Source organism: Artemia sp. Qi Xiang Cuo, chromosome 6, assembly GCF_049724085.1.
Source record: "Artemia sp. Qi Xiang Cuo chromosome 6, ASM4972408v1, whole genome shotgun sequence".
NCBI classification, from domain to species: Eukaryota; Metazoa; Arthropoda; class Branchiopoda; order Anostraca; family Artemiidae; genus Artemia; species Artemia sp. Qi Xiang Cuo.
In genome coordinates, this window is record NC_142799.1 from 5,603,086 (window position 1) to 5,626,595 (window position 23,510).

General features: G+C 36.6%; 2 protein-coding genes across 2 annotated transcripts; both read right to left on the reverse strand.

The window, feature by feature from the left end:
- Positions 1 to 3,175: 3,175 nt before the first annotated feature.
- On the reverse strand, positions 3,176 to 3,532 carry LOC148950808 (uncharacterized). The gene has a single exon (XM_089090439.1). The coding sequence runs from the start codon at positions 3,530 to 3,532 to the stop codon at positions 3,176 to 3,178; it is 357 nt and encodes a 118-aa protein (XP_088946565.1).
- Positions 3,533 to 4,670: 1,138 nt separating this feature from the next.
- LOC148950809 (protein CFDP2-like) lies at positions 4,671 to 5,858 on the reverse strand. The gene has a single exon (XM_089090440.1). The coding sequence runs from the start codon at positions 5,856 to 5,858 to the stop codon at positions 4,671 to 4,673; it is 1,188 nt and encodes a 395-aa protein (XP_088946566.1).
- Positions 5,859 to 23,510: the final 17,652 nt, after the last annotated feature.

Below are 23,510 nucleotides of genomic sequence, written 5' to 3' on the forward strand. Positions count from 1 at the left end.
TTGGTTATGACCTCCTTCTCTCACTGTAAAAGTCTAAAGCCTACTGCGTCATTGGCGCTTTACTGAAAACCAATTTTATGACAAATATTTTCTTTTGTACTTAATATTGAAAATAAACATTAATGTTATAGTAACATTTAGAACTGATGAGCTTTCAGCAATTAATATCATCATGCATCAAATATTCAGTTTAATTTATTAGCTCTTTTTAAAGTTGCTAAAGACGAATAGAGTTACCCTACAAAAAAGTGTTTGGATACTGCCTCCTTTCCTAACTGTTCAAACCAAAAGCCTACTGTGTCATTGGCGCTTAACTGAAAACAGATTATATTACAAATATTTTCTTTTCCAGTTCTTACAGTATTGAAAATAAATTACAATTACAGTGAAATAAATTCTTGAACTGATGGATCTTTCAACAACTAATATCATTATACATCAAATATTCAATTTGTTTATATTTTCTAAGACTGTTCAAAACGCCTAGAGTTTTCAGTAAAGCGCCAAAGACGCAGTAGGTTTTTGAGTTCTACAGTGAGAGAAGGAGGTCATACTCAAACTCTTGTTTGTGGTGATTTTTGTTCGTTTCAAGCTTGATTTGCATGTTCAATTTAAGTTTCACTCGTTTTAAGATTTATTTATTAATTTACATTAATATCTATTGTATGTTTGTTTGCATTGATTGTTTATTTCATTTCTGTTCGTTTTAAGTTTCATTTATTCAATAGGAAAACTTTTTTTTCGGTTGAAGCTTGATTTTCATATTCAATCTAAGCATTACTCGCTTTAAGATCTATTTATTCATTTATATTATTACTTGTTGTATTTTTTTCCTATGATTGTTTATTTAATTTCTGTTCGTTTTGGGTTTCATTTATTCTTTAATAGCAATTTCTGGTGGTTTTAAGTTTGAATTTCAAAAGGTATTTGTATCTGCTGAGTTTAAGTTTAAAATGGCCTTTACTTTTCTTTGAAAAACTTATTTTTCGGAAAGTTATTTTTTAATTAATCTAGCAAAACACCAAAGCTATTGTAGTTTTCAGGGGTATCAGTAGACATTTGCTGATATCATCTGCTTTGAGACACCTAAAAACTAGATGGCTACATTGCTCAGATGAAAGTTATCAACTTCAATAAGTTCCATTAAAAACACTTGACATAGTAAATAACAACGAAGACCACAAGATATAAATTTTAATAAGTTCTATTACATGCACTTAACTAAGTACTTTTTTATTTTTAGTAGACTGTCCAATGACGTCAATAAAGTTAAAAAATTGTTTTGCTCATATTGATTTGTCAACATTTTCAAAAACGAACAGAAATTGAACTATATTTAACTTTTCCATGAAAGTCAACTAAGTTTAAACAATAGTTGAAGAATGTTTTATCAGCAACCATAATTAATTTACATATAACAAAGAATACAAGTTGAGTTTCAGACAAATTTACAAAATAATAAAATTAAAGTTGCAAGATGATTCTTTATAATAATTAAATTATTAGAAAGTGAGCTTATTTGTTAGAACTCAACGTTAGAACAATTTCCAATTATTTGTTACAAAAATTGGTCCTGCCCGCGTTGTTTGTGGGGAGTCAAGGAAGAAAAATTTTCTAGCTTATTTATTCTTCAGTCTTGGACAATCAACCCTTTAGCCCCATGAATCTGGAAGAGTTTTTTTTTCTCTTCTTCTAGGTCCTGCCCGCAAAGCTCGTTCACGAAGCAGAACAGAACGGATGTGCCTAATTTGCTTTTAAAAGAACATTGACAATATGAAGAAGCATGTACTTACTGCTGGTCACATGCTGTCGTCCTCATCCTTAACTGATTCAAAAACAAAAGAAAAACCTAAAAATATGCCTGGGAAGCATCAGCTGCATTTTAAATCAACTATACTTCATGGCACAGGCAATCTCACGCGAAAGTTAAAAGCTTGCAAAATTTGTTTAAAAACAGATGTTCAAATAAAAAAGCTAACGAAACTCACTATTGAAGAAACTTGCTTTGGCATATGGCGGTGTAATACTTGTGAAAGGATTGAAAATTTCTACTATCTGTTACAAGTGCACAAGTCGATAAATTGTGAAAGAAGGTTGACATTTAGCTGCAAGATATGTGAAAGGGAAACAGAGAAATACACAAACTTCGCTATCCATGATATAGAACATGAAGCTGATGAGGAAACCTCAAACAATTTGTTTAAGACACAAACTTATGCTTAAAAGACTAACAATCCAGACTATTGAAGAAACTCGTGTTGGTAATTGGCGATCTAAGGCTTACGACAAGATTCAGAATTCTTTTTATTTGATTGAGCTGCATAGATCTACAGACTATGAGACAGGGCTGTTGTTTAAGTGCCAAAAATGCCCGAAACGAATCGAAAACTACCAGAAATATGTTGTCCATTGTATGAAACATGAAGCAGGTAAAGAGAAGGAATGCCCTATTTGTTTGGAAAAGAATATTCGCAATATAGATGAGCATGTAATTACGAAGGGTCACATGTTGAAATCTGACCATTGCCAAAGTATCTGTTAATTTCTTTTCAAATGGGGTATGCTATGGCTACTAGTGCTTCGGATTGTATTTCGATGTTGACTTTTTTTAAATGGTCTAGAGCGGTCTAAGGGGAAAAAAGCTGATGAAAGCAATTAGTAAAATAAAAGTTCACATTCCTGCATATCTAAAGGGGTTGTCAAGGCCTTTGGACAGAAGCAAAATGGGAGAATCTTTACACCTGCTATTGCTTGCCACTTTGTTAGTTGCGTCCTCTGGGGTAACAAATTTTTTGCGCTGTGTTTGTATCCCCAAGCCCTGTTTGAACTTGACTTACTTGACTTAATGCTCCTGCTGGTGGTCCAGCGTAGAGAGACACGTGACTCTTTGCCTCCATTCGGAACGGTCTTGTGCAAGCGTGACTGTTTCTTGTATATCAGTGCTGATCATTGAGAGGTACTGGGTGAGGCTGTCCCTCCATCTGAACCGGGGCCTTCCTGTGGGGCGCTTCCAGCCATGCAGAGGGGGATCAAAATTGAAGAGAGTGCAGGCGGGTGTTTCTGCTGGCATGTGGACCAAATGGCCGAACCACCGTAGGGTTCGTGCAGCGACCTGACGAGAGTTGGGGGTCTGATCTGTTAGCGCCAGCAATCGGGCGTCCGAGACGAAGTCGTCCTATCTGATCCCTTCAATACGTCTCAAGAGCTTTGTTTGAACCACATCTATGGCATCGCGAGCAGAAGCAGCAGCCGGCCAGGTCTCAGAACTGTAGAGAAGGACTTGGGTTACGGTGGTGTTGTAGATCTGCATTTTTGTTTTTTGGCTGATGTTGGGCTTTGACCACACTGAACGGCATAGTCGTTCCATAATTGATGCGGCTTTTCCGATGCGCGACTGAACTTCAGTTTTGACTGAGCCATTTTCCGTGATGACAGATCCAAGGTAGGTGAAAGACTTGACAACCTCGACGGTGTGCCCTGATACGTTGAATGCTGGTGGGCTGGCGGCGTTACCTGAGGAGTCAACGATCATTATTTTTGTTTTCTGCCAGCTAATATGTAGTCCCACTTTCAGGGCTTCTTCCGACAGTGTGTTGAGGGCTTCTTCGAGTTCAGCTGCAGAAGTGCATATCAGAGCAATATCATCAGTAAAGTCACAATCGGCTAAAACTCTATCGCCATACCTTAGTCCGAAGGGGAGCCGGTTCGTGGTTCGATCCATGACATAATCAATCACCGCGTTGAACAGTTCAGGAGCAGTAGCACAACCTTGCCGTAAACCGGTATTTATTTCGAACAGTGAGCTTCAACGACCATTAACCTGGACGGAGCTTTTTTTACCAGTGTAGAGCACCTTGAACAGGCGACAGTATATGTCCGGGAGACCTGTTCCTTCTAGTATCAGCCAGAGAGACTCACGGTCGACCGAGTCGAAGGCTGCTTTAAAGTCAACAAAGGCGAGGTATGCTGTACGCTGGAACTCACGAGCTTTCTCGATGACCTGGCGTACGGTGAAGATCTGCTTGGTCGTGGATTTGTTCGGCATGAAACCTGCTTGCTGAATCCGGCGGCACTTACGGATGAACTGGGTACTTCTATCTATCAAAGTTATGGCAAATAATTGCTGGGAACCGACAGGAGGGTGATTCCTCTGTAGTTTGAGCAATCACTTCGACTACCTTTACGCTTCCATAGAGGGAGGATTATCCCTTCCTTCCATTCTTGTGGAATCAGTTCTGTTGTCCAAACGAGGGAAAACAGCATGTGCAGCCATAGTAGCATCGTCGGTCCTGCGAATTTTAGCAGCTCTACGGTGATCCCGCAGGTTCCTGGTGCTTTGTTGTTCTCCATCCTCCTCAGAGCATTCTGTATCTCTTCTACGGAGGGACGATCAGTCTCTGTTAGATTTTTGTTTTTTGTTTGCTCACTCGTTGCGACTATGTCAGGATCGACTTCGAATCTGTTGGAGTTCAGCAGATTTGTGAAATGCTCCTTCTATCGATCAACCTGCGCGGTTTCATCTTCGAGAATTACACCGGAGGTGGATTTAGCTGCTCCTATCTATGGAGGTTTCTCCTCGCTGAGGTCTCTGACATGCTTGAAAAGCGACATGGTGTCACCTTTTCGTGCTGCATCTTCTAGCTCATCAGCTTTTTCCAACAAATTGTTGCTTATCTCGGTGGATAAGTTTGTTCCTGACCCCGTTTAACCGTCTGTAGGAGGGCATATCTCCGGTTTAGCCGCACTTTTCTGCGTTGCTCAATGATTCGCAAAGTTTCTTGGGACAGCCAGGGCTTTTTTGAGTACATCTTTCGACCAACGGTCTCAGTGGCAACCTCTAATATAATGTTTTTGTACGTCTGCCAAAACGTGTCAGGGTCAACAAGGGTATTCAGGCATTCAAATCTGTTCTGGACTTCAACTAAATACTTTTGGCAGAATTCCTCGGTTTTTAGTTTCTGAGTGTCCAACTTTGGTTGGCGTCGTTCTGTAGGCTGGGCTTTGAGTCGTAGACGGAAGTTCGCAGCAACTAATCTATGGTCAGTATTCCCGATCTCGGCGCAGCGATAGGTTCTGCAATTTTTGACTGATGACCGCCATCTTTGGTTGACTATAATATAGTCGATCATCTTTCGCGTGCGCCCGTCATTGCTATACCATTTTGACTTATGAATGTCTTGCCTGTGAAACAGGGTGTTTGTAATGACCAGTTCGTGCATGGCGCACAGCTGGAGGAGTCGGGTCCCATTTTCTTTCAAAGAATCAGGGGTAACTGGACCAATTACAGATTTAAAAGCTCCTCTGGGGTCAGATACAGTTGCATTGAAGTCGCCTACCACGACCAAAACATCATGAGGGGAAATCCGAGAGAGAGCAGCTGTCAGAGCCAAGTAGAATTTGTCCTTCTCATCCATTGGAGAGATATTTGTTGGTGCGTAGCACACAACAATCGTCATCTTCCCGTGTTTGTGGTTGAAGCGGGCAGTGAGTATTCTATCTGATATTGGGTTGTGGGATATGAGGCATTTCTTTGCCATCTTGTTTAGAAGCAGGCCTATGCCACTGCTTCTACTAGAAGTTTGGCCTAACCAAATCATCCTATGATCAGAACTGGCAATTTCTTCTTCGCCTGATCCCGTCAAGTGGGTTTCTGTCATTCCAAGTATGTCAATTCCAAATAGCAACATCTCCAGCCCTAGAAGGTCTTTGGATCCCTGGCTATTCATTTTCAAAACATTCCAGGTGGATTCTTTAAGCCCATCTTGGTCAGCAAGCTTCAATAGATGGCCAGGGACGTGCCGAAGTCGTAGGGAGTTAAAACGAATAGTATCCAAGGCTTGAGTAACGTTTTTTTTCATTGCAATTGTTTTCAAGAGGGGGGTCACAAGCCCAACCGTCCCTAGGCCTGGGTTCTGATTGACACCAGGGAAATCCTGGGCACTGAGAGACCCTGGGGTGGGCTCCACCCGCACCCATAAGGTTGGGGCAGCCCTGTTCGGAGAGATTAGTTAGGGGGTTAAGCCCCATATCCAGTGGCACGTGGTCAGCAAACAAAGTTTGCATCCTTCCGGACGAGCTCCTCTGCCATCAAATTAAACTAGGAAAAAGTAATAAATCATGTTGTTTGTGGCTCTTGCACAAACTTCTGACTGTTATGGAGGAGGGCTTCTCAGAGGGGTATTGAATTGAAAATAAGGTATCACGCATCATTAGGCAACTTCCTTCCGGGGAATGGGGTGCATTAAACAATTTTTGGGAGGGGCACTCCTTTTTCTGTGAGCCGGTATGTGTTTTTTGTATCAACTTAATTATTTGAAGTATTAATAATAACGAATATTTTTAGATTTGCAGAGAATATACGAGGAAGGCTCTCCATCAGCATTGATCAGAATCCCCCTCCACCTTCTCAGGAATTCTCATATAAGCTCCTTCTCATAGTGTCCTAAAATTTCACTGCATTGATTAAATTTTTTGAGGCACGAGTAGAGAGGCTTCATAGGAGAGAGGCTGCACAGCTTTATATTTTTCACACAAATTAAAGAAAAGTAATTGTATATGAAAAGCTGCAAAGTCCAGCTATTTTTTATGTAAGAAAAGGAGATTCTATGTGTATAAGGAGCCAACGGGATAGATAAAAGGACTGAATCAGTCAATAATGCTTGCTTTGTTTGCGAAGGTGGGATACTGCTCCAATTTTCCTGTTCTAACTTTCGAACGAAGTTTTGAAACAATAAAAAGCTTATTTTTTACCCCCTCCACTTCTCCTTGAAGGAACTCACTGGCATCTTTCAATAAGCCCAAGATCACTACATCTTCAAATTGGCTGTGGCTTTTCTAGTTCTTCAGGATAAGAGCTATCCCACAGACACAAACATTCAGCCCTATGTTCATAATACATAATTCAAGTATTTCCCTTCGCACAATCTCCTGCTTCTACTGCTTATTGTCAACAAACTGGACTGCATTTGCTTTTTCTGAGCTGGCTGTCTTTTCCTCATTTTTCCTTTAACAAAAAAAGTGTAATCAGCTGTGAATAACTATTGGTACTTGAAGCATAGTAACAACATTCAAGAAGGTTTAGCACTATGATTAGTTTAAAGCAGCTCTCAAACAGCAAATTGCCAAGCAGCAGTAGTCACACACAAACCAAATTGGCCATTATTTTTTAATTTTTCCAGGGGAGATCTTTGGACCAATCTCTAGTGGAAGGGGTGGACACTCCTCTCCATGTTCCCTGTGCACAGAAGTCTACAGCAGAAGATATAGCACGAGCTACTCCGCACTCACTCTTATCACCTTTCTTATAGAGGAGTTTAATTAGTTTTCCTAAAATTAATTGGTACTTACGCCGTTTTTAAGGGTTTTATGCTGCCTTTCGAGTTTCCCATAAATTGGTTTTCAAAATAGAGTTTTAAGATGAGCCAAATCGAGTTAATGGTTATTATTTCCGAATCAGTAAGAAGTGGTAATTCTCTCTCAATTGTCAGGCTTTTTTAATTATATAAAATTACGCTTTTATTCAAAAAATTTTAAGTTTTGAATTTTCTTTATAAATGAACAGTTTTTATACTAGTTGTTTATGCCCTTTTTTAATCATTCAAAGGCTCAACCTAAACTATATTCCAAAGAGGTGTTTTCAAGTGCCCAGTTTTATCCTTCCTTTTCTAGAACATCGACCGTTCGAGGTATGTTCATATTTACCAACAAATCATGTTTACCCACACAATTATATACCTGTGAGTGAGACTTTCAGAAATTGAGTTATAGCTCAAATAGGCATAGGCAGCGCTGAGCAATGAGGACACAGTACTTTTTTTTATTATTATTTTTTTTTAGACCAGGGCACTTCGCATAGAAGTAGTAGTCGTAGAGACTTGGAAAGGAACTCATTCGATTGGAAATTGAAACGACTAGTCCCCTTTTTAATAGTCTAAAGTGATTGAAGAGCAACACTCCCCCCCTACGCCAATCCTTCAGGCAAACCCATCCAATCCAAATTTTTAGACAGCCATTTTGTTCAGCATAGTTGAAAGATCTGTAAATCATGTCCTTGAGGATGACAACCCGCCCCTACCCCACATCCATCATGGCAAGGTTTGCAAGTTATTCCCTGGGGGCAAATAAGGTACTTATAGAAAGGGTGCTCGTATAATCCTTGAAGGGGGCTCATTGGATTGGTAATCAGAAGTTCTAGCACCCTTTATAAGAATCAAAGTTACCGAGAAGCAGCTCTTCCCCCCACACACACACAGCGTGCTTTCCCAAAATGTATCAGACATTTGACAACAAGAAAACATCACTTTTTGTTACATGGCCAGCTGGGATATGTCCTCTTATTTTTCTTCATCGCTATTGAGGCACTGCAGCTCCATAGAGAGCTGTTTAAGGACTCATAATAAATAAATCTTATTTCGTATCGTCTTTTTTTATATGCAAAGACTTGACAAGGCTGTCATTAACTGCCAAATAGTGCACTAAAAGCACAATCTGGGTGACATTTTTGGAATGGAAAGGCTGAGCTGGACGCATGGACATCAGAGAGTTCCAATTATGGGCTCATTTATAAACTAAGTTTTATACTTGATTACTCTTTATTAATTTGAATTTATAAGGCAATCATTAAATGACACATGGCACCCAAAGAGTGCTTTGTGTTGTTTTTCTTTTTTTTTAAATAAAAAATAACAGAAGTGTGTTGTCTAATGAATAAAGTTGGCAGATTAATTTTCCTTCACCTCTGTGGAATCACCTCTGTGGAACTCTGTGGAATCACCTCTGTGGATTTCACCTCTGTGGAATCACCTCTGGGAAAAATCCCCCTTGAAATTTTTCTTGCATTTGAAAGAGCAACAGTATTTCTAATTTAAAGTATCCAAAAAAATACATGAATTATTAACTTATTTGCTGAACATTGTTTGATTAGGAAAATCCAAAAAATGTGGCAGCATTGTGGTAGAAACCTTGCATTAATTATAACTTACCAGGGATTCAAATTGGATTGGGAAAAGTTGATACCTAGAGTTTGAAAATTACCTTCCTCTTTGCATCGTTTAAAAAAAAAAAGAAATCTAGAAAAACTACACAAAAGCTTTTTTTGTGTAAATCAGGTTAAGGGAGGTATGCATTTCCAGAAGGGGAGCAAGCCCCTGAATATTTTATTTCTAAAATTCCTTTCAACAAGCAAAGCTTGGTCTCCTATTACAGCATATTAAAACTGATAACAACAGATAAAGAGCATGGCCTGGTACTGCTTATTTATGAGCATAAGATTTCTAATTTGATCAGATTCATTTTATCCTACTTGCAGTAGACATTTTTTACAGCATGCTGATGCAGAGATAAATGTCACACAAGTAGCACTGGCATTACATGAAATACAACTAATAACAATAATAATTCTCAGCACATTTATGTCAATTCTTTTTTGGAGCTGGTTAAAAGAAATATTTAGAAAAGCAAAATTAGCAAGAAGTCAGTATGGTATTGCACAGAGAGGCTGTTCTACATTTATGGATTAGTATGTGAATCAAAAACGCAAGGTATAGAACATTATCAGCACTCAATAGTTGTTTCAATTACAATTAAGAGATTTTGGAGCTATATTGGAGTTTTGATTCAAATATTGGAACTAAAAAATCAAAACAAGCAAATGATTCCTGAAGCTGACCCCTCCCCCCTAATAACTTTTATGACTAAACTACAACCAATATGACCTATCTAGCTACAGTACAAATATTACTATGAAAAGTATTAAGTCTTATTTTCTTTTTTGATGATTTCTTTTAACGTTTTTCAATATTTTATTTTCTTGCTTTCAACAATTTCTTGTTTTTCAGTGATCCCATTTCTGTCCTATTTACAGATCTAGAGGGTGTATTCATATCCATTTTTAAAAGTTTTAGAACAAGAAAATCCTATATTGAACTGATGGATTTTAGGAAGTAAAAGACCCTGACTTCTCAGGAGAAACAATTGACGTGAGCAAACATGGTGAAAAAGGATGTATTAGAATTTTTTTGCAATTTTTCCATTAAATAGGCTCGCCTATCTACTTGATGATACAGTTTCAAAGGCAGTATATTTGTATAAGTACTAATGTGAGAAATATTAGGAAGTTCAATAGATCCCTGATTTTAGCATTTTATTATATTAAAAATGATACCTACATGGGTCGACCGAAAACGGAACATTAAGCAACCATATTTTCTTTTTAATCTACTATAATTTTTCATATCAAAGCCAGGATTCTTTTTTGGGTAAGAGCTATATTACTACCATTATCCCTCATTTCCTCAAAAATTTTTTGGTAAATCCTTCTAACCATCTCTCTAATCTGTTAATATTTTTCTGTACGGGGTGTAAGGGTCATATTTTGTGCTGTTAGTTTGGCATTTTTGTCTGCTTTTTCATTACCCGCCACCTCCACCTGGGCTGGACATCACAAAAATTGTATCACTATTCCTTTCTCAACAATCTTCAGAATAGAACTATAACACTTATGGACCTCATCATTTGGTTTATTTGGAAAATTCTTTAGGGACTGGAGGGCAGATTTTGAGTCACTGCATATGAGGAACTTAGATTGGTTTTTATCACTTTCACTAGTTTTTCTCAATACCCATTCTAGTGCACTTTCAATTGCTTTTATTTCTGCCTAAAAAACAGTTAATTCTTTACATAGTGACTTTGTTATCACTGTATTAAATTCTGGAACCACTGCTGAACAACCCACTCCTAAACCATTTATTTTTGAACCATCTGTATATATTTTAACATATTATTGATACTTGATATTCAAAACTGAGAAGAATTCATATCTCATTATTGGGGGGTTATTTTCAATTTTTTCCATGTAATCAATCTGACACTCAATCTGAACCCAATCCCAAGGGGGAATTTTTGGTGGTTTTTCATAACGTAGCATTTGGGTAATAGGTACTTCTATACCTTCTTGAGTTAGCAGTTCTTCACATTTTTCAAAAGGATTCAGACGATTCCTTTTTCTATGGTGATTTCTAGTGTGGGTCAGACCAGGTTTAATTATCAATTTCTTAACTGGGTGATTAAAATCTGCTTTCCATAGATGGTTCGTGTACACTATAAGCATTTTTTCCCGTCTTGTGTTGAGTTTCTCCACTCCAGACTCGCCCAGGAGAAAAGAAATCGGGGTACTCTGGTGACCTCCAAATGCTAATCTTAGAGCTGTATTCTGTATTGTATCAAGTTTTCTGAAAGTAGATTATGGGGCTATGCTGTATATCGAACTCCCATAATCAATTTTAGGTCTTATGTATTTGATATAAAATTGTCTTGCTGTGACTATGTTGACACCATGCTTCCCACACGAAAGCATCTTCATCAAATTCAGTTGCTTTGCACAGGATTCTTTTAGATATTTGACGTATTGACTAAATTGAAGTTTATCATCAATATGTATTACAAGGACTTTATGACAATTGGTTAAAAGCAGCTCATCTCCAAATAGAGTAAGTTGGGGAGGTCTAATATTCCTCTTAGATGTGAACAACATAACTTTAGCTTTAGATGGTTCAAAATCAAGATCTATTCCTAGGGACCATAACTCTATTTGGTCTAATGTTTCTTGGACAACTTTTTCTGCTTCTTCCACTGTGTTTTGGATTGTCCAAGTATTAGTATCATCTGAAAAAAGATTCCTCCTTTGCAGTTGTTGTGTTCTAAAGGGATATCAAATTCTCCAACATTATAATAGTCTGATCCAAGAAAACTGCCTTGTGGAACACCTCTTTCCGACCTCAATTTCCACTGATCTTTCTTGTCCTACAGTCACAGCAATTTTCCTATCTGACAAGTAGCTCAGTGTGAATTTCATCAAATTTTCATTAATTTTTGCTTTAGATAAACCTTGTAGTATCTTTCTGTGAACGAAAGTATCAAAATCTCCTTTAACATCCAAGAACACTGCAATCATTACTTTGTCATTATCAAGTGCATCAATGATGCCTCTCTGCACCCTGATCAGGTTATCTACTGTATTTCTCTCTCTGCAAAAACCTGTCTGAATATCCTGCAGCAGGTTAGCTTCGTCTATTGCAAATCTCAGTCTTTCCTTTACTAGCCTTTCGGAGGAGGAAGAAGGCCCCTCAAATGTACACTCAAAAGGGCCCACTGCTTTGTCCACAAGTCCCATGAGTTGCAAACCTTCTCCCAGTAATGTGTTAAATTGCATGGTAATGCAGAACACCATCGCGGGAGGATCCTCGAGAGGAGGACAACTGCGGCAGGGCGTAAGATCCAGATCTATGGACAGCAGCCTCTGTAAAGGGCTGCCTTGACCGTTTTGGGGTATCTATACGACTGGGGACCTTGCAGTAAATTCTATTCCCATTTGAGGAGTGGCGACCCTCGAGGAAATTATAGCCTAGTAAACGACACAGCATTCGCACGGGATTCTGACTAATGGGCAATTTTTCTGGACTTGGTATGTTTTGATGGGCGCCTTTGGGCTGAAAAACCTCTTCCTAGCTAATTTATCTATTATGGGTTGCCTCCCCGTAGTAGCATAATATTTGTAGGCATGAATATATACTGAGTCGGAGGTAATAGGCTTGAGACTGTCTGTGCAGGATTTCAACTCTTGTTGATAGAAGAGCATCGCCAAGTGCTGAAAACCATGTTGTGACCAAGATGGGCCCAGGATTGCACAAAGCCTTCATTTATACTGGGGGTCCTAGGGACTTCTTGCTTTCCGGTTCTAAGCCGGCTTAAGCACTTCGGTGGAGAATTGAGAAGATATGTGATCTCCGTCCTCCTCTAGTATGCAGGGTCTTTGCTAGTCTTAGTATGATAGTGATTTCAAAAATATAGAGAACAGTAAATCTAAAACTCGGAATGTTACGTCGTCAAATAACTACTGTGGTTTTAATGGTTTTAATCACGAATGTAAGTGAGTTGAACTAAACTTCTTAAGAGTTACAGCAACGCATATCACAGAGGTAGGAAGCATGAAATTAGGTGATATAGAATTTGTTTACTCAGGCAGGAAGGATGGGGTGCATAGAGAGGGAGCAGGGCTCATGATGAATAAGGAAGCTGCTAAGTCATATTTAGGCTGGGAAGGTATTATTAATAGAATGCTAATTACTGATTTTATGACTAAAAAGTTCAGGATATCAGTTATAGCAGCATACGCCCCTGTAGAACCGACTGACGGAGATACTAGTGACTCTAGATGAATTTTACTACTAGATGAAGTTTGCTTACAGTTACAGGAGCAAATAGACAGGGTCCCAGGTAGAAATATGATGTTATTACTGGGAGATTTTAACGCCCAGGTTGGTAGAAATAGGGATAGATGGTATCACAGCCTAGGTAAATTTGGTGTAGGAAAAGAAAACAGTAATGGATACAGACTTTTGTAATTTTATTGGTGTAGTAATCTAGTTATATCCAACACGGTGTTTGTTCATAAAATGGCTCATAAGTTAACATGGTATTCACGTGATGGTAAGACAGCAAACTTTATTGATTATGTTGTAGTAAACCAAAGATTGGCAGGATCAATAAAAGACACTTGGGTATATAGGAGTGCTGTTATTGATGTTAAAAGTAAAGATCACCATCTAGTAGTGTCAAGGGTTAATTTAAAGCTGAAATATTGGAAGGGTAGCCACCTCCCGGGAAGTTATGATCTTGGTAGACTCTAGGATGAGAATTTGAGAGAAACTTTCCAGAAACAGTTGAATACTAAACTTGAGAGTTTAAAATTTTATAATGTGGAAGATGGATGGAATGATTTTAGGAAAACAATTTGTGAAGTTGCTGAAGGTGTATTAGGGAAGAAAGCTAGAACTGCAGTTAAGAATATTAGTGAAAAAGCTTTATATTTAATAGAAAGGAGAAGGGACTTGTACAAGAATTGTCTGAGCGATAGATTATATGAAAACAAAAGGAATGTAAAGAAAGTGGAGAAAGCATTAAAATATGAACTAAGGAGGTGTGAAGTGGAGGCTATGGATCAAATTTCCGAGGATCTGGAAGATGCAACTAGACGGCATAATAGTAAAATATTGTACTGGCACGTTAACAAATTGAGAGGGAGTAGTCAATCTGGACGTGGCCCAGTTAAAGATAGGAATGGGGCCACAATTAGCAATAATAGATAGATAGCGAGATAGAGTTGCAGGAAAAAATATAGAGGAAAATGAAAAAGTTTGTGATACCTTGGATGTGAAGGAAGATTTGTTTTGTGAGGAGGAATTAGCAACAGTACTAAAAGTATTAAAGAATAATAAGGCTCCAGGTGCTGATAGGGTAGTAAATGAGTTTCTCATATATGGTGCCTCTGAGGGTACAAATAAGTTACTGAAGATTATGAATATGTTTTTTAAACAAAGGGAAGCACTTAAGAATTTTTGGAAAAGACCAATTTGACCACTGTATGAGAAAGACGATAACAGAGAATGTGATAATTATGAAAAGATTTGTCTGATCTCTGTAGGTAGTAAATTACTTAGTAATATGATACCTTTTAGACTGAGAGATGCTGTAGACAAAGTTTTAAGAGAAGAGCAGTGCGGTTTTAGAAAAGGTAGAGGATGTGTCGACCAAATTTTTACTCTTAGGTTAATAATTGAGAAGTGCCTGATTTTTCAAACACCTTTGGTCCTCAGCTTTATATATTATGCGTAAGCGTTCGATTCTGTTGATAGAAGAGCTTTAGTAAAGGTTTTATCCTTGTATGGTGTACCAGACAAATAAATTAAAGTGATTAGTGCGATGTACGAGAATAACACTGCTGCGGTTAAGGTAGGAAATGAGGTTAGCAGCTGGTTTTGTATTAAATCAGGGGTTAAGCAGGGTTGTGTTTTATCTCCCTTTGTATGGATTATTTTGATGGACTTTGTTTTAAGGAGCACAGGAAAGGCAATGGGAGAGCACGGAATCAAATGGGGAGGAAAAAGTCTCCTGGACTTGCTGATGATTTAAGCATTCTAGATGGAAGTGTGAGCAAAATGAATGAAGTTTTAGAGGTTTTGCAAGTTCAGGGTGCTAGAATTGGTTTGAAAATTTATGTTAGGAAGACTAAGTCACTAAGTCAAGGAATAAGTGAAGATGAAAAGATGACGTTGGGTAATGAAAAGATTGATCAGGTGGGCAGCTTCAATTACCTTGGTAGTATTATTAGTAAAGATGGTGGGAGCAGTGAAGAGGTTAAATATAGAATAGCCAAGGCTCAGGGTGTTTTTTCACAGTTAAAAAAAAGTCTGGAAGAATAGGAAGATAATTCTGCAAACCAAGATTAGAATATTAGAAGTTACAGTGATGACAGTGGTCAAATATGGCTCTGAAGCATGGACGCTCCAAAAAGCGGATGAAGATTTTTTAGATGTTTTCCAGAGAAATTGCTTAAGGATTGTTTTGGGTACCCGGCTGACTGACCGTATTTCAAACAATAGGCTATACGAAAAATGTGGTTTAATACTGCTCTCTAGAGCTATAATGAAAGAAAGGTTGAGGTGGCTAGGGCACGTTGTGCGGATGAAGGATGACAGATTGCCGAAGATTGTCCTTTTCGGCCAACCATCTAGGACTAAACGGAAAGAAGGTCGTCCCCATCTGGGGTGGAAGGACATCATAAAGAAAGATTTAAAGGAAATGGGAACTTTGTGGGCGGGTGTAAAAAGGGAGGATTTGAATAGATTGGGGAGGAGGAGGAGCGTGCGCAGCTGTGTTGGCCTCAGGCGGCTTGGTGCTGCGGTGAGTTGTTAGTAGTAGTAGTAGTATATATCTTACCTCCAACTGGGAGCAGAGTTATAAAACGATGATTTTCTACTTTGTATGGTTTATTTGGTTTTGGGATCATGATAGATGTGCCATTCTTCCAAATTGTAGGGAAATTGCCCTCCTTCCACAATTTGTTGATGAGCTGTAGCAGAATACCCTTCCATTTATCGGTCAATCTTTTAAAGAAAACAGGGTAAATGTTGTCACTGCCAGATGAAGTCTCTGGTAGTGTCTTTAGAACAAGTTCAAATTCAGCTTTTGAGAAAGGTTTGTTGTAATTTGATACTAATTGTTGCATAGAAAGTCTTCTTGCTTTAGTGAAAAATGTTGAATGTGGGCTGGCTCCTTCAAATGGATCTTTCTTACCTATTGTCTGGTGGAGATGACTTGCTCCTGCCTCAGATTTTGTTTTGTCATCAGCAATCACTTGTCCTTGGTAGGTTGTTTGCTCCTGTGGATGGTGGTACGATTCTCTCCTATTCATCTTTCTTATGAAGGTATACACTTTTCCAAATGGATCCCTGAAGCTGAGATTTGCAACAAATTGCTTCCAAGATCCCGCTTTAGCTTCATTTATTGTTTTTCTAAATTCTGCCTGGGCTAATATTTTTTTTTTTTTAATTTTCAATTGTCAGAATCTTGTTGTAAAATGTACTTAAGCTACACTGTTCATTCCACCATACTGGTTCATTCCTAGTCTTGTTGCCCAATGTCTTAATGGGGATAGTCTTCTTAGCCACTTGCATCAGCAGATCCTGTAATCTTTCAATTTTCTTCTCTGTAGTTGTAACTGTTGTCAGTTCTTCTTCAAGACTTATTCTTGTAAGTTCTTCCTGGAAGTAATCCCAGTTAACTTTCTTCAATTTGAAGGTAGGGCGTGTTGGTGGGGTTTGACTTCTTAGTGTAGAGTCTTTATAGTCAATTATCACTGGCTCATGATCAGTGGTTAAGGTTGGTTCAGGAGTTAAACTTATATTTAGTTGATTGATTATTGCTACTACAGAGAATGTCAGGTCAGTAGTAAAGTATACTCCTGTAATTGGGTTTCTTTTAGTTTGAAGTCCAAGTGGGGTCACTAGGCCAATGTCATCATTCTTATCCAGAGCACTTAGGATACCTATACCACTACAATTATGAGATCCACATAAACACCAGGCATCTGAATGGGCGTTAAACTCACCAGTAATAATAAAAGGCTCTTTGGCTTTAATCACTTTTTTCACTTTAGTTTCTTGTAAGACTCACGTTATAGCAAGTTTAAATTTCTGCCAATTTTTCTGTTCTAGTTGAAAACGCCTAGCGAAGTTTCTGAGTTCACCTTCTGGAATATAAAACGCAAAAAGCGAATAGACTTGTTATTTGTTAACTAACTTTTTTTTAAATCATATGCATCTTAACTTGGTTTGTCATGTATCAAAATTCACTGATTTTTCTTGACTTTTTGTACTGTTGATTTGTATGTACATTTTGAGTTTTTTTTTTTTTCTTATCTACGGTTGTCAGCTCAATCTGTTTTATCCTCATTATTCAAGCAAAAATTGCAATTAATTTTTTTCAACTGACTAAAAACATGCACCTGATAGTAAATAAAATATTTGTTTTATTTTAAAATTGAAATTTTTTCAATATTAAATCAAATATATTAAAATAAAAAATTAAACAGCTGCGTTTTTGATCACCATTCAGTGAAGCAGTCGAACTGACAACAATGGACGTTCAACAGCATCATTGAAAACCTTGAATTTTGAGCAGCAATAAACTATTATTTTGTTGTTGTTTTTACAAAATTCCGTAATATTAGCTGCCTTTTTTTTTATCACCGTTCAGTGAAGCGGTTGAACTGACAACGTTAGACGTTCAATTGCTAATTTAGTTTTTATTAGACTGTGGAAGTTTATGAGGCCATTCGACGTTTTTCGGTAAAAACGGAGATTGAGTATGAAAGGCTAAATTAGCGTGGTTTTTTTTTAATTACACTCAACAACTGAAATTTCTCGAAGATGACAGTTAAAGAAACTGAGCAGATAATTATTTGTGAAGCTCAGCAGTTTCAAGCTAGCTTCTCTTCCTCAGAATCAAGTGCTAAAGATGAGAGTCAAGGAATTCATTTGCTAAATTCCATGCTAGAAGCTGACTTGAGTGATTAGAAAGATGCCTTGATTAGAACTTTAGCCTTTCAGAAAAGTTGCTTTGCTTTTTTTTGCATCAAAAAAGTTTTACTTTTATAACACCAGGTTTGTCCAAGTGCAATGCCCTTTGGAGCTAAAAGGAGTTCAGATAGATATTTCATAAGACCTTCCCAGGGCAATAATTTGGTCTCCAATTGCGCTATTTCACAAAAATGTAGATGGGGTGGGGCAAATGTATTTTTTCAAAATTTATGGGGGTACAATGGTTGTTAATCACAGGAAATACCAAAAAAAGAAATTATTCCTAAAAAATGTCCCCCAAGAGTATTTTTCACAGTTCAAGCAAGAAGGGTTGTCCCCCTTCAATTGAAGCCAATGTTGGCTCTAGATCTAAACCTGAAATTTTATCCAACTCAGAAACTACTTCCTGAGATAATAAAAAAGCCATCATCTACAAGTCAAACCAGACTAGTCTAAATTCATAACTTAATACTTCAGCTGAAGGTCAAGAGTAATATTCCAACAAGTAATTAAATCAAATTTAATTTATTTTAGCGTATAAATTAAAGCCCTAAAACTGATGAGGGAATGTATAATAACGTAAATCTAATATAATGCATGCACATTTAACTGATTGCAAATTTTTACCTTTGCATACGTAACCTATTACTACACTCATTATGCAATTTTCTACTTTCCTGTTTAGAATAGAATAGAATATGATTTATTGGCTAAAATAGCACAAAAGCTAGCATAAGCACGTCAGAATTACCATAACAAAACAAATGTTATGGGATAAACATAAAACAAAAAATTGAATCAATAATAAAATGGATGTTAGGGGATAAACATAAAAAAAAACTTATATCAATTGACTTAAGTTCTAAAATGACTTAAGTGACTAAAATGACTTAAGTTCCTGAAAAGTGAAGATACTTTTCAGGAACTTAAGTCATTTTATACAGCAGATTAAATTTAAAATCATAGGTTAGTCAACCAGTTACCTTAACTCTTCCTACAAATCAAATAATTTGGATTAATTAAAGGATGTTCGATGGATGGACATTGACGATTTAGAGATATCATTGGTTAATGTTCTAGATACTGGTTGATGTCAATCAGTACATCAATTAGATCTACTGATATACTACCAGTGGATTTATGATCTATTGATCTTCTACTGATCAGTAGATGAAAATATGTAAGAAAATCGATTGAAGAATATAAGAAGGATAACTGAAAAACAATTTTTGAAGGTTTCGAAGAAATTTTGAAGGAATAGATTGTTTGGCCTTGAAATGTGCCAAGTTTAAAGCCAAAATAGGAGATTTGACAGACAAATATTAGCACCAAAGAAATGACTAAATGGCTTTATAAATTTAGATTTTGCATTTTAAATGATATTATGCTCATAATGAAATTACCAAAACTATAAGCGTTTCTATTTCTCTTATATCCGGTTCCTGCCTTTATTGTTGGATACAACTTCAATCAGACAAACAAACAGTATCGATCCGATGCGCTTGAACTGATACAAATAGTGAACATTCCCACCCATCAAAGTGGCAGTACTTTAAACCTGATATTTACCAATGTCAGTGAACTTTACCGTGTCTCAATTGGCCCATTACAAACCGCCAATCATTTTGTAATCCTGTTACTAACAAAGAACAACATGCTGAAACCGAAAAGAAGCAAAGTGACCGTTCGTCTACTGAACTGGGACTCTATATGTGGCTTTGGTCAGTGGATTGCTATTTACTCATTCGAAGAAATAAGCTCAATTGCTGACTTGACCTTAAGATTGGAACGCTCAACTCTCTGCTGTTCGAAAAGTTAATGAATTTTTCCCGACTAAAGTAGTGCCAGTTTTTGAATCTGATAAGCCGTGGATCACGAAAAACCTGAAGCGATTGATCAAACTTAGATGCCGACTACATAGTTCAGGGTGTATTTCAGCTGCAAAAAAGTTGCGGAACCGCATTGTCACTGTCAGAAGATATGGTAAAGAGAACCATGTTATTGAGAAAATTACCCACTGCTTGATGGTGGTTTGCGTAAGTGGCATAAAGCAGTCAAAAAGATGACCGAGAATTCTGTTAGTAGTGAGCTACGGATGCTGAAAACAGATGGGAATTTGATATCAGCACAAGAAGTCAATTCTTTCTTCGCCGAAATCTGTACCACGTATCCATTGTTGAATGAAGTTAAGTTGAATACTTTGATAGAAGAATACGAATGCGGTAAAATCAAGCAAGTTTCTTAGTACGAAGTTTACAGGGGGGATACGGTTACTGCAAAATAACTATGCTTCCTATCTTGGCGAGTTGCCAGTAAAACCTCTATCTGAACACGCCATTTTTCTTCCGAAACTTTCAACGTCGGTCATTAATCAGGGCTTCAATAATCAGTTATTTCCCCAGTCCTGTAAACAAGCTTATGTACGTGTCGTTCCAAAGCTCATGCATGCCGAAAGCTGTGATCAGTTAAAACCTATTTCAATCATGCCAAACCTTACACAGTCACTGAGTCCTTTATTTACCGTGAACTTAGGTCGCAAGTCGCAGATTCCCTTGACTCCTACCTTGACTCGGTTGTTTATAAGATTGTAGTACCAGAGTATATTCAGTTAGGCTTTATCACCTAATCGTAAAATGGCTCGAATCGGGAGACGCTTTTGTTGATTTGCTACTTGTTTATTACAGGAAAGGATTTGATTTGATCATGCACCTCGTGGCTGCTATGAATCTTAAAAGAATGGGCGCACTTAAAAATATCTAAATGCTTGTTATTGATTTCCTACGTTCCCGGTACCAGCATGTCTACGCCCTCTTTCCCAGTGATCTCGACTGGGAAGAGATTGTATGTGGAGCCCCTCAAGGCACCAAATTGGCCGCTCTACGTTTCCTTGTGGTAATTAATTATGTTATGGACAACATGGATGACCGATTCAAATACGTTGACGATCTGCGCTTCTTAAGTTCACAGTAGATACAACCCTAGCTATGCCCCCGTTCAGCCCTGATCTTCTAATAGAATTCAAAGAAGAATAAAGTACAAATACTTTCCAGATCAACGACAGCAAAACCAAAATCGTAAAATTTAATTCGCTGAAACAAAATCTTGTTTGCCCAACTCAGTGGTCTCGGCTTGTATAGTCAGCTATAGTCCTGGGAGTTAATTTCAGTGCCAATTGCTCATTTAGTGCTCATGTTCAGGGGCTAGTCCAGAAAGGCAACAGTGCACTACGCTCTTTGATTTAAATGCGCCGCTTGGGTTTCCCAGTAAATCAGCTGAAAACGGCATATCTGACATACATACGTCCCATATTAGAATACGCAAGTCCGATTGGGGTAACTCAGATTCATAGTATTGAATGTCTAAGTGATGATGGGGAAGGAGTCCAAAAAGGGCAGTTAAAATCATCCTTGGAGAAAAATGTGTCGATTGTAAGTCTGCTCTTGAGTCTTTAAGGATTGAAACTCTTAGAGATCGCAGGTTTCAGTTGATAATTGCCAGTGCCTTGCAGAATGAATCGATTTAGCAATTCATTTGTGCCATTTTTTACCAGTGCCTATAACAAAATGCCTTAGGATTATGTTTGTAAATAACAGCAACATTTAGTTTGTGATTTTTATCTATGACTGTGAAAGCTGTATTTAAATAAATGATTTCTGATTTCTAAGTTCCAATAAAAAATATGTTATAAATTTTCTTAAATTCATAACATATTTTGGCCATATCAAGGTGGGCCAAATATAATGATAGATAATAATAATAATAATAATAATAATAATAATAAAAAATTCACATAGAAGTCCAAAGGACAATATAAAAACCAAAGGTAAAAATAAACTCTGAAACCAAAATAAGGATGAAATTATTTTAGTTTCATTGTTTATTTTGAGGTTGGTTTTCATATTGTCCTTTGGACTTTTATCTGTATTTTTTTTTTTATTATTCTGCACTGGGGGTGGTTAAGTGGTGGTCTCAACTAAATTATTTGCATAATTTTTTCTTCTGTTTAAACCAACTGTCGTTGTTTCTCTCTTTTTTTAGTTTTTTTTTTGTTTTGTCATCATTAGCCAGTGAGGTCTCAGAAGTTGTTTAAAGTATATTTTCTTAAAATGTGACGTTTTGTCAAGAAATTGATGCTAATAAAATTAAATATTAACATAGGAAGCTAAAAGAAAGAATTTATCCTAAGAAAGCCCCATTTGGAGAACTTGTCCAGGTCGCTCTGCCTAATGTGGGGAGGGATTTATTATTCATAGGAATTTATATATGTATATATTCATATATTCAATTTATATTCATAGGAATTTATTTTTGCTTCATATGTTTATTTATTTCATATAATATATTTACTCTATTTATGGAAGATGTGGCCAGTCAAAAAAGGCTTTGGGGCAAATTGCCATCTAATGAATTTGTAAATTCAAAGCAAGTAAATATTAACAAGTAGTAGTTTGATTAACAAAAATAATCACAGATTCTAATTTCGCAATTTATTAAAGGCTCATAAATTAATGATTGTTCTGTTTTAATTTACTAGTTTAATTATCTTAGTTTTTTGTCAATAGATTGGATGGAATAATAGTACACTGCAATAATGAGCATCAGCGTAGGTTGACTATTTTGAAATTAGTTTTCTATAGATGGCGTAAAAATTCCTACTCCATGCAAAATCTTTCATTTAAAATGAAAAAAATTTTCCTCAAATTGAATTCCTAAGTGAATTTCCCCAATGTCTTGACCTATCTAAATGGTTTTCTGACCAAAAAGGGAGAATAGTTGTTTTCAGTGGAACATCATAGTAATATATAGAAAAGAAATTACCGTATATCAGATATATAAACATCATATTTGACATATCAGAAAAACATTGCAGCAAATTTATTGAACTAAAAATGATGAGAAATTATATATACATTTATAAATATATATATATATATATATATATATATATATATATATATATATATATATATATATATATATATATATATATATATATATATATATATATATATATATATATATATATATATATATATATATATATATATATATATATATATATATATATATATATATATATATATATATATATGCTAAAGTTTTTTATTGTTTTAAAAAATAAAGTTGTGAGACAAAGTCAAACTTTAGCGTAAAGAGCGAGGCGTTGAGGAGGGGACAGTCCCTTTCATATACGGAATAATTTCTGTTCGTTTTAAGTTTTAATGGCGCTCCTTACTTTCAGTTTAAAAAACTTGTTTTTTTATTTAATTTTTGAACGTTTTTGAATAAATGCAGTTTTTGATCTTGGCTCACCGTACATGAATAATTAAAACAAAATTTTCACACTAATTTCCTTTTATTTAGTTAAATGGCTTTCTCGAAACTTGTTTAATTTTAGTTACGAACGTTTTTATTAGGAATAAATATACGTAACTTACAAATTTACTTACGTAACGAACTACTATATTCATATATTTTTAATACGTTTATTAGGGGGTTCACCCCCTAGTCAATACCTTGCTCTTTAAGCGAAAGTTCGAATTTTTTTCCAATTCTTCAAAAATGACCGCTTAATCACAAAGGCCGTAAATTAGA

What these genes read in the sequence shown, in the direction of transcription:
- LOC148950808 (XM_089090439.1), bottom strand. Translation starts at nt 3,532, where the DNA reads ATGATCGTTGACTCCTCAGGTAACGCCGCCAGCCCACCAGCATTCAAC.
- LOC148950809 (XM_089090440.1), bottom strand. Translation starts at nt 5,858, where the DNA reads ATGAAAAAAAACGTTACTCAAGCCTTGGATACTATTCGTTTTAACTCC.